We start from the raw sequence: 11,680 nt of genomic DNA, 5'->3' as shown, positions 1-11,680 counted from the left end.
CGAAGGAGAAGAGTCGAAGATCGGGTTTCAGTCAGATTTCAAATCCCAAATCCTCGTTCATCGTCCTCTGCTCCCTCTGCAATTGTTCAGCAAAATTGTTCAGCGAGAGGAGAGCCAACTTGGAATCGAACCGTCAGATTTCTTATCTCCATGTGTCGATCATTTGAAAGCTCATTGGACGCTCGTTGGAGCGTCAGTTGTTGGAGATGAGCCGAATCCAGTCTCTCTCCCCACATGTTCACTTCAACTTCATAATGGATCTGATACCTACAGATTACCGGCTTAGCAGGCCAAATCAAATGAGTTCAAGCAGAGTTGAAAAGACTGTGAGAAAACCCCAACAGCCTCTAACTCTCTTTTAGGCTATGTTTGGTAACCAAGAGAAGAAAAGAAATAAATTCAAAAAACTTTGAATTTTAGGAGAGAGAGAGACACATAAGAAATCATTGTGTAATTATTCATTTTTTGTCTTATTATGTCTTTTGTATTATTTTCTTTTCTTTTCTTGGTTACCAAACATAACCTTAGTTTAGCGATTATATGCCACATGGATAACTTTTTCCAGGCTATTAAACAACACTAGACATCAAAGAATTTTGTAACTATTGTTTTAATCTAGATGATCTTGGAAATTGTCCTATTCTTTCACGGTTTAAATATAGATACTCAGATACAGGAAGGGTGGGGAAAAAAATATCACAAACCAACTAGAAAGCTGCTTTTATAGTCCATTCATCTTCTCCTGTCTTCCCTATAAGGCCCCTCGCTTTCTTGATCCTTCAAGAAGCCCAGAAATGCAAGAAAGCCGAAAAAGAAAAATCCTCCCTTCCAGCCGCCTCCACCGCCGCCTCCACCGCCACCACCATCTCCATCATCACGAGGTGGAAATCCAGTCCCCCCATCATCAAGCTCAGGTGATTTTTCCTTGCCTGAAAGCCATCAAAATGTTTACCAATTATGTAGAGAGAGCAAAGACACCTGGAAAACAAAAAGGCTCTATTCAGGACAGCAAGCTTAGGAACCAAACATGCACGATAGGGGCTTTGTTCCAAGTTGGCCCACCAACAGAAGTCTTTCTATGACCGTAACGCTGGTCACTTGGCAGCTTAATCTATTCTTGTCCATCTCTGTAGGAGAATGGTACAATCTAACCACCTTTTCAGGATAAAATGGAAGTAAAACAAAGTCAATGAATACACAAAAAGGGGGTGGGGGAGGAGAGGGTTCCCACTGATATTATAAGGCCATTCTTGTAATTTTGCTCAGTCTTCCATCAGTAGATCCAACACTGATTAATCTCTTCTATGCATTTCAGCTTTTTAATTTTCTATTTTGATCATACTTGTAAGATTTGTCACAAGTATCAATTCTCAGTAATGTAGGGGCAGTGACTACAAAAAATTCAGGTAAGAAATGTTTGGCTTCCCCTTTTTTTTCTCTTGATTGGGCGGAGGGAAGTGGAGATGGGCCGAGGGTAATAAGTAACAATTTATGGAAATATTTGGTTTTCGCCTGAACTTTTAAGCATGGTGCTGAAAATATTAGGTTTCCAGGAAATTACTGTTAACACAGAAATTTCCAAAGTTGTTAGAGTATTATGTGGTTCTTGATCGGGAACTACAGGAACAATTCAAAACATTTTTCCCCTCCTGTAGCTAAAAACAGGGATTGATTATCTCAAAATTAAATGAAACAGAACATATTCTATGGTGCAGTTATGAGAAATAAAAAAGAGGGCGTAGTTATGACTTATGAGAAATAAAAGGAGGGTGTAGTTATGAGAGAAACAAGGCTTTTAACCATTTAGGATAAAGGAGACAATCAGATAGGGTTGACTAGGTGATGGGTGCTGTTGTGGGCATTGTGAAAGCTTATGGCTTATGGCTTATGGCTTATGGCTTATGGCTTATGGTTGACTTCAGACACTATGGAAGGTGGTTAAAAACTGGACATCAGGTACAGCATATGGAGGCTTGAAAATAAAAAGAAACAGAGAGGAAAAGAAAGGAAATTTTGAATCCATCAAATGATTCGAGGGATTCACCTTCACAACATAAATGTTGCAGGAACAAAGCAACTAGGCTGAAGAATATTGCCATTGTTAAGCTTATGTGTGAAGTATAGCCACACCAAAATAATAACTCCTAGTTGGACCAAAATCAACTCTAATTACATTCTGACTCCAAGGTAACGTCCACCCTCGTTGAAAAGAGGAACAGGATCTCTCAAGTATTATAAACAATAGGTCTTTCATACCAACAAGGAGCCTCTGAAAAGGCTACAGAGAGATATAACAAGTGGAAACATCTCACGTCTCTGAAACTCGTTTGCAGGACAGAAAACAACCGTATTCATAAGTCAATTAGATTCTTGAAATTTAATGCATGGAAGAAGATTAAGCTATTAGAACTAGCACCAATTTAGTCAAACATAACCCCCAAAAAAGGGCATATTTACACACCACAGCTCATCCAACACATTCCAATACCCATTGTGTATAATCTATGTGGCACCAAATAGCATAGACAAATGTGTTTCATTATATCAACATCAAAAAAATGCAGTTACCTTGAATGGGAGCATTGGTAATTACTGATGTTGGTGACTGGCGTGTAACAGTCTGGGTTTGCTCTGCACTACACTTCGCATTCTGCATGAAAATAAAGCCAAATCAGTGCTCAAAAAAAATATCTAAACACTCCTAAAATATCTTTCATGAAACAAACCCCCCCCCTCTCTCTCTCTCTCTCTCTCTCACCCTTATCCATAAAATCATAAACAATACTCCTTGATATGTACTTCGCATGCTTCAATTCTATATCTCATCATTCTCTACTGCTTATAAATCAGTGATTGAAATTTTGAAATCTTATAACAGGGTTATACGCCAGATGCCAGGTTATATCAGTACAATACCAGTGTACCCAGATGCTCCTTTAAAATTGTAGCTTAGCACCCCCCCCCCAAAAAAAAAAAAACAAACCAAATAAATAAAAGTTGAACAAAACTATATTTTCTTTTTGAACTTGAATTGAGTATACAAATTTCTCCTCATAAAATTTTTGTACTAAATTTCTCTTCATTTTTTTTTTTTTTAGATTTTTCATTGTAACTCAGAATTTGCAATTGAAGAATCAATGTAAAACTTGGAATTTATCTCTCAAGGGAATCAGGTTCTCATTGCCCCCTTCTGTGCTCCATGTCAACTTTCTTACTGCTTCAAATGGTGAACAGAAAGCATTTCAAGGCTAATTTGGTGAACACTGTTGAATCCTACTGAACAAGCACATTCACCAAAATACCATTATCCCTTTTCAGAACTTTTTCTAGGAACATCACAGAAAGTAATACAAAAGGGACTAGAAGTAATCCAAATATTACTTGCCCCAATGCCAAACACACCCCCCACACACACAAAATTTTCTTTTTTCTGGCACCCTTGAGTGTGGAATTTCTCAACTCATCTCTTCCTATAGACATAAGTTTGCCAGGATTCAAAAACCAATCTCCAGCCCACAAGACCAATTTCAATCATTGGGGCCAACAGCAGTTCATCAAGATGTGGAATCTATCTGCAGAAACTTCAGCAGACCATTGATAGTGGAAGATTTTTCTAGAAATAGATCCACTTGGAAATCAGTATGCTGTGAGGAACATGGTTCAAAATCTCGAATATTTCGCTGTGTTTTTTTTTTTTACTGAAACAAAATTGCATACGGAACACAAAAAGACGCAATATTTTGGTCATCTCAGTCATTTCGTTTCGCTAATTTCAGCCATTAGCCCCCTCAAAATGGCCATGTGAAACACAGAAAAAGTACACTGTTTCAGCAAAATTTTGGTATTTCTGTGGTCTCAAGGCCACCGAAACGAAATGAATTCTTGAACCTTGGTGAGGAATCAGGAGGCCTTGCAACATCATGGCCAATGCATAATATCTGGGATACACATGGAATCTGAAATATTGTGTTTTAAGTGGCAAATTTTGATGGGAATGTATAACTGCAGCACACTAAAAGAAATGAGGTACTGCTTAGGAAACAAATGTGCTTGTCCTTGGGTGATCCCTTGCTCTCACATTTGAGTGTTTGCTCTTCGTTTAGGCCGGTGAGTGAGATTTCTGTTCATTGCAGTCAACTCCAGGGTTCTTTGCACCTGGATAGCTCCAGGACCCTTGTGCCCCGGACTGCACTGCCCATCTCTGAAGCCTGTCCTATGACACTCAGCTCCAAATGAGCCTTGCAACGAGACGCAGACATTCCCCATGCCGCGGTTCCCCCAATCTGTTCCCGGGTTGGTTAGGAGAACATCCGAGCGATTGCCTTCGTGGATCCAAACGCGCTCACAAGGCGCACAATAAGAATAAGACCAAATCTAATAATCCTTTATGAATCCGAAATCACTACAATATAAATACAATAGTTATTGGTTCCAATTTGCCCTGAATTTTGGATTCTATGATTTTTAAAAATCCACATTTTCTCTTTCATTTCAATAGAAAAAAGAAGGGAAGTTTTTAGGCATTGTTGGATACTATACACTACAATACAATCAATCAAAGAACTCAACCGAATTCAATGAAAAAAGGTTCACTAATCAACCCAAAAGCAAAAGGAATATTTCCATCTAATCTATTTTGTATTCTTTGGCTGAATGGTGAGTGGTAAGGCAGGGACTGCAAACCCTTTTCCCTAGTTCAAATCCGGGTATAATGAAAATCTTTCTACAGCTCAAAAGCCTATATTGACTTAATATTCTTCCTCAACTAAAATTCCACAATAATGACAAAAGACTTTCAGCAGAGTTTAAGCTCTTCCCACTCATAGGCTATAGCCTCTCACTTTTGATTTGGGTTTCTTTTAATCCCTCTGTGGTACCAGTATTCTTTTGAGAATTACTAAGTTTCAACATAGTAGTGCATGAGCAGGAATCACTGAGAGAATTACTAAGTTTCAACATAGCCAGTGATGTAGATCCCTATTATGGGCAGGGCTATCGCAGGAAGAAGCCCAGCCCAAAGGGTCTAAAATCGACCTCTTAAGTGAGGCCTATTTTATGTCATAAAGAATGGGCCCAATGGGCCCATCGGTTTAGGCTTTCACTTAAGTATTCTTTTAATGTCTTTATGTTATTTTGGGCCCATTGAGTATAAGTCCTATTAAGGCCTATCAGTCCTAGTTCTAGTCTTTAGTCTATTTCTAGTCCTAGTTGCAATAGGAGTGGTTAGTCCTAGTTGGAAACTAACTCCTATTAGCTCCTAGACCTATTATGGTTGTAATTCTGCCCTCTTTAAATAGAGGAGCTTATGTACACTTATTTTTCAGATTTGAATAAAGAATAATTGCAGCCAATTGCGTAGAACAGCCGGGATAACTGTGGGTCAGAAGCCCGTGCCGAGATAGCCACTTCTCTCCCACTTTATCCTTGTTAATGCTCTCTTATTCTCTCAGTCGATCACCTTATTTACCGTTTTAAGTACTGCTACTGTGAGCATATCAGATCTGCCCAGAAATCTCAGAAATCAGAATCGATTGGCTTAGACTCTTGGATTTTGACGACCTGTGATCTCTCTCCTCTTCTCCATTCTGAAATCTGATTGAAGAGCTACTGTTGGAAGGTGTTCAATAGTTCTGTAGGACTACTCAGTCCTCTTCCCAAAGCTGTCCAAGTAGATCAGTTCCTGTTCTGCAGAATTCTTCAGATTCTCTCCTAGGTCTGAAAATCAAGAATCTTCATAACTTCAGAATCAGCCGTCAGAGCCTGTTGATATTTGGAGGTTTTATTCCTCCCACCTGGGCCTTCACTTGACCAAAAGATCAGCCCCATCTGAGCCCAGCCCAGACCAGCCAGCCGGAGGTCCCTCTCTTGGACCCTACTCAGGTCTTTTTCTCTCCTCTTGCTTTAGTTCTTTTTCTGGTTTTGGGTTATTGTACTGCTTGCATCTTGTGGGCAGGGTTTAAATTATCGGTCCATATCGGGCCCCTACCGATACGATAAGGACTGATACAATACATGAAATTATTAAAGCCCTTTTGTATCGATACGTATCTTACGATACATACCGATACGCACTGATACACACCGATACTCTATGGAAAATTTAAAATCGAAATGAAATGTACGTTTCGGTATGTATCGGTACATTTCGGTGTTTATACGTACCGATACGGTCATAAAATGGCCAGGATGGGTAATTTTTCAGAAAAACACAATTTTTTGAGGTGTTTTTGTTCCAAAGTTGTTGCCAACCCGTTTTCTTTTTTAACTAAAGTGGAAATCAAGGTTGGGAATAAGGATTTTACATTTATGGGACAATTACAAACCTTGGATTCTTAGTGCGATACTCTCAATTTACTGTTTAGGCATAATACATGTTATATATAGCTTTTTTTAACTATTTTTTTATGCAAAAGTGTATAAAAAAGTGTTTTCTATCCATTTATGTGCGTATCTTTAGCGTACCTTAGCGTATCTCTAATACGATATGATACCCTCCGATACGTATATTAATTTTGATCGACCGATACGGCAATCGATACCGATACTTTAATCCTTGCTTGTGGGGGTAATTCTGGATTGTTCTCTCTTGTGGTTCTATTCTTGTTTGGGTTTATAATTGTGGGGGATTAATTTCTTGTAATCTAGTCCTGCATTAACAAGTGGATAAAAAAGAACGATCAATCAACTCACCAAAGCAGCTGCACATATTATTGTGGTAGACTGCATTCGAGTAAAACCTGAGATGGGCTTTCTGCTTTGAAAACACGGAGATCGTGTAACAGGCCTCACTAGAGCAGATTGAGCAAACTGAATTCTTCCACCATGCATATCTGTTTTGCCTGAGAAGATACAATATTTAGCAAGCAAAAAACTTAAATAAAAATTACCCAAGCTTAAATAAAAAATTCGCATTAAAAAAACTTAAAACAAAAATTAACAAAGCTTCCTAACCAAAACCCTAAATATAACAATCTTTTAAAATAGAGTTGCAAATATCTTACTAAAATAAGGATAAGATCATGAGAAAAAGATCTAGGATTAAACATGAGAGGATCAGAGAAGCTATACTTGCTTGCATTTTCTGACATACAAGTTTACGAGCACATGGAAATAAATATGAGCAAGTGCTTCCCAACCAAAACATAGCATAATGTTTCAAATTAAGCTGCAGCTACAGCAGTGAAGGGGCAACTCGAGCTGGCACCTGAGAAACCTAGGCCCAATTTAATTAAATCTCACCAACCCTCCAGCATGGCCAAAACAAAACTCGTCAATTGGAAAAACGAGCTCAGCCATGTTGTCCCCCTAACAGCAGGCAGGATATAGCTCATTCAAGTAAGCACGAGAAAGAGACTTTGGCAATTTGGCTTAAAAGATCTCGGAAGCATTACTTGTTTGCTTTGGAGTCGGCAAAACCAGCCAATGCTTTTAATTCAGAGACACAAGGGAGATCAAAGCATGAAATCCTCATAACTGAGAAAACTACAGTCTGTCCACCAATCATGCGGATGATAAATGATTCAGAATGGTATACAATAACATTAGTAATTGACCCAAATTACCATACAAAAACACAAAATTCAGAATTCCCACTAAACAATACCTGTTAAACTTGAAATCATCAAACCCAATTAGATCATAATAGGCAGAAATTTTACAATGTAAAAGATTTAAAAACTAAACAGTCAGCACAAAAGATATGTTGAATCCAGACAAGAATAGCCATTCCAAATGGTTCACCAAACTGGGCTTTGGCAATTTCAAGGTGCCAGAACAGAACAGATAACTGGAAAGAACCTGATTAAATCTGATTTTCCCCCATGAACTTCTTTAAAATCTATTTGCCATGAATGAATGAACTTATGGAATGTTTGTGTTCCATAAACCTCTCCCACTCTCTCTTGATTGGACCTATTCAGTGCTTGCACACTATTCTACCAGTTTCTCGTCAATGATTAAAGTCAACAGATTAAATTTCTGCTCCCATCAAGAGTGAAATAGAATTTACTATACTATAAAAATTATAGGACTTGGTAATATTTCCATTTACTTTAGAAAATCTTCACTGAAACCTCAAATACTTTTAATTAGCACACTTAGTGGAAGTGTTGGAGTAATTAGACCACTTCTACCAAAGTTTAATGTTATCAAGGATCCCATGTAAAACCTGAAGGGAAATAAAAATAGGCTCTACACTGACTGAGCACGAAACTGATCCCTCTAATCGAGCTCTTAAAAGAATATAAAGGAGTAATTGCATGGTCATACGATGACATGCCTCGCATTGACACCAACATTGTCAGACACCGTCTACCATTGTACCCTGGCACTAAACCGGTAAAGAAAAACCTAAGATAGATGAGGCCGAAGTGGATTTAAAAAAAAAAAGAAATTACAAAGCAATTGAATGCAAGATTCCTAGAGGTAACAGAACACCCTGAATGATTGGCCAACATAGTGCCTATACCAAACAAAAATAGTTGAGTACAGATGTGTGTGGACTTTAGAGAACCAAACTATTTTTGTGGTACTTTTTGCCACATGAAACAGTTACTGAGCTGAGAGTTGTCACATTGAAAAGTCGCAGACAGAAACATGTTGGCCCTTTCTATGCTGCCACAATCCTTTTCCCCATCATACAAGTAGATTCTGCTCGTCACACCCAACCAGTACAAGAAGAGACTTTCTCATCATTGTAATTGATGTTTAAATTTGTTTCTCACAGTTAAGCACAATGGGAAGGCTCAGTTACAATACACTGCTCAAAAGAGAATGCAATTAACTGTATGTTAAGATGTGTCCTTGATTCCTCGTAATCTGCTGACAGACTGTGTTCTCTATGAAAAGGGCAACCGATTACTGATCTTCATCATAACACGATGATCATAACTTTAGAGCAAAAATAAGGCACGTTATAGTGGTGGGGGTAGGGTGGGGCAAGAGAACTAAATAACAACTATGGCTTAGTTTCCCCATGCCGCCCCTCAATAAAACAATATGAGGCGTAAGGAAAATACTTGAATGTACCTAGAGATGCCTTTGATGTAATAGTGAGCGGCACAATAGCAGTCAATGAAGACATCTTGTTCGCGATGAAGAGAATAATCTAAAATATTAACCACTCTGCATTAGAACATGATAACAGAAAGGTAAAATATATACAAACATAAAGGCATTCAATGAAGACAATGAATGTTCTTAAGGAACTACGTCATAGTTTTTAAGGCGCTGCTAAGGCGTCGCCTTACCAGTACCTTCGTGCTGATGCAGTCTAGAGATGGTAAGGCAGTGATCCACCTTATGTGAAGTGGCGCCTTATGGGTTTTTTTTTTTTTTTTTAAAACACATTTTAAAATTACTTGATGAAGATTCCAAATATAGATTTTTTTTTTATAGGTGTATAGTTTTGTTAACACTTGAGATGTGTGGGATCAGCTTTACTCCACAAAAAATAACCAAAACAAACAAAACAAAAACACGATTCACAAACAGGGTTTGGATTTTGTCAAAGGTTTTAAGAAAGGGCTTTGAGAATTAATCAAAGAACAAGGAAGAACCACTGATCCAGGCGACTATTTTTCTTTGGCAGTGGTGAACTTCATTCTTCTTTGACAAGAGTATAAATATAGTGGATGACCTTAGGGCTTAGGCACTTATTTTGGCATCACAGAGGAAAGTATAATAAATACTTATATTTTTTATGTCTTCTTTTCTTTATATTTATAATTTTATTTCTAATTATGTATTTATATTATATGTTAATATGTTATGATGAAGATGAACTTAGTTTATTCACTTTATTGATTTGTTTTCTTGATGAATATCCTACATTGGTATGAATTTGAACTTTTAATATTTATTTAACATATGAGTAATAGGATTCAACTAGGATTTGAGCTAAACAGATTGGTTTTATAAAAAAATTACACAATAACGTTTTAGTCGATAAGGCGATGCTTTATGCCCGCCTTATCGCTAAGGCGCTCCGAAAGACCCTCAAATGCCTCCGTCGCCTTACCTCCTTACAAACTATGAACTACGTACCAAAATAATGAAGAAATAAAAAAAAGGGGCAATGCTCAAAATTTACTTTCAACCCACCCCAGCTCATAAAGCAGTCATAAGCACATCCACACTACCCCAAAGCTTGAAAAAATTCAAGAACTTCAATCAGTAGACAAGTTCAGTGATCCAAAATCAAACATTTATTAACCATCTACCATCTCACGACTACATTTCCAAGAAACAGGGATTAGCAGGCAAAATATAGAAATCCGGCAACTAGGTCCTTGTCATTCACAATAACCCACCGATTGAATATGGTAAATGGGGATATGTACAGGTATTAAACAGGCCTGAAATTCAATAATACTTTAAAATTCTAGCGTAAAAAGGCATGGTAACAATACAGTGCACATTTAATACAGATCATATTTAACAATTTCGGAGCAAAACTACAGGCATATATTCATGCAACAAATATGTACATCACTCAGTAAACACAATGATAGCATCTAATATAAATTTATCAAAACAAAGAACAAAACAGAGAGCAGTAGGTACCACTAAGGCTTTAACAGAATAGAGGCTTACTGAGAAAATCAAATCAGCCTAAGATTTAGGGTTAAGTTCTTCTCTTGGTCTGATCTACCAAACAAACCAGATAATCTAGTCCTCTTCGGAAGAAGCAGGGGGGCAGCAGGTACTGCTAAGGTTTTAACAGAAAAACAGGGCAGGAGCTTGGGGAATTGATTAAGAGAAGTTTTAATCTCGTTTAAATGCTCAAGTTCAGATACAACATCAACAGAAATATAACAATACAAAGTTTCAGAAAAATTTGCGAACTAGAATAGCTAAAACAACAAAAATTGAAGATAATATAATGGAATAGAGAACAGAGTATCGATGAGCAATAAGAAAAAGAAAAATAGAACAAGAAATTGTCCTAACTGAGAGATTATTACCTGAGAAGATGATAGGAGACAAAAGATAGAAAACAGTTTGCAAAGACCATGCACCGCATAAGCTATTCAGAAACTTAACCACCCAACACGATAACAATCTTTTTTCTCCATCTATAAATGTTCTTGCTCCTTGCAAATTAACCCTTATTTCTACTGGAATTTTCATTTCGATAAGAATTTCCATTTCAAAACTACAATATTTAGATAATGATTAATAGTAAAGTTCGCCCAGAATTCCATTGCGGTTTTCAAGCAGCATAATTGTTGGTTCTTTTTAAATTTTAATTTATTAATGAATGGGATATGTTCTGTGTTCATGTAAATCTGAGAATCAGAGAAACTACGCATACACGTAATAAAGCGAGAGAGATAGGGAGATAGACTTACCTCTGATTGACGAAACAGACGGCGCAGACGCGGACGCAGACGCAGGTGATCGTAGTGAAGGGGAGAAGGCGATTGACGCTCTAGGGTTCCTTCGTTCTGAAAAAAACGAAGATATGCACGAAAGGTAAAGCTTCTCTACTGTTGAACCGAAGATATAGTTATTAATACGGTTTATATATATAAGCATAACGCTGGGAGGTGGTTTGCAAATTTGGCACGAAGCCCAAGCCCGGCCGGAAAAATGAGAGCCTGGGCCAAGTTTTCAGTCTGCGGGCGGGGTTATGGTTGAGGTTTTCAGGTCTGATACTGGGCTGGGTCGGTTTGGTTAA

General features: G+C 37.7%; 1 protein-coding gene across 3 annotated transcripts; it reads right to left on the bottom strand.

The window, feature by feature from the left end:
- Positions 1-586: 586 nt before the first annotated feature.
- LOC122083837 (protein FERTILITY RESTORER RF2, mitochondrial-like) lies at positions 587-11,499 on the bottom strand. Of its 3 annotated transcripts, none has more exons than XM_042651753.1 (5): positions 11,352-11,499; positions 9,028-9,123; positions 6,691-6,839; positions 2,569-2,650; positions 587-929 (listed from the first exon to the last, which is right to left on the bottom strand). In XM_042651753.1, exons 2-5 carry the CDS (start codon positions 9,080-9,082, stop codon positions 733-735), a joined length of 483 nt encoding a protein of 160 aa, XP_042507687.1. In that variant the 5' UTR covers positions 9,083-9,123; positions 11,352-11,499; the 3' UTR covers positions 587-732. The 3 variants fall into 3 exon arrangements, with proteins under 3 accessions (XP_042507687.1, XP_042507680.1, XP_042507696.1); XM_042651746.1 differs by having other exon boundaries at positions 9,028-9,106; XM_042651762.1 differs by having other exon boundaries at positions 856-978; positions 9,028-9,106.
- Between the last annotated feature and the right edge of the window lie 181 nt (positions 11,500-11,680).

This window comes from Macadamia integrifolia, chromosome 1, assembly GCF_013358625.1.
Source record: "Macadamia integrifolia cultivar HAES 741 chromosome 1, SCU_Mint_v3, whole genome shotgun sequence".
NCBI lineage: Eukaryota > Viridiplantae > Streptophyta > Magnoliopsida > Proteales > Proteaceae > Macadamia > Macadamia integrifolia.
This window is presented reverse-complemented; position numbering and strand designations above follow the sequence as displayed.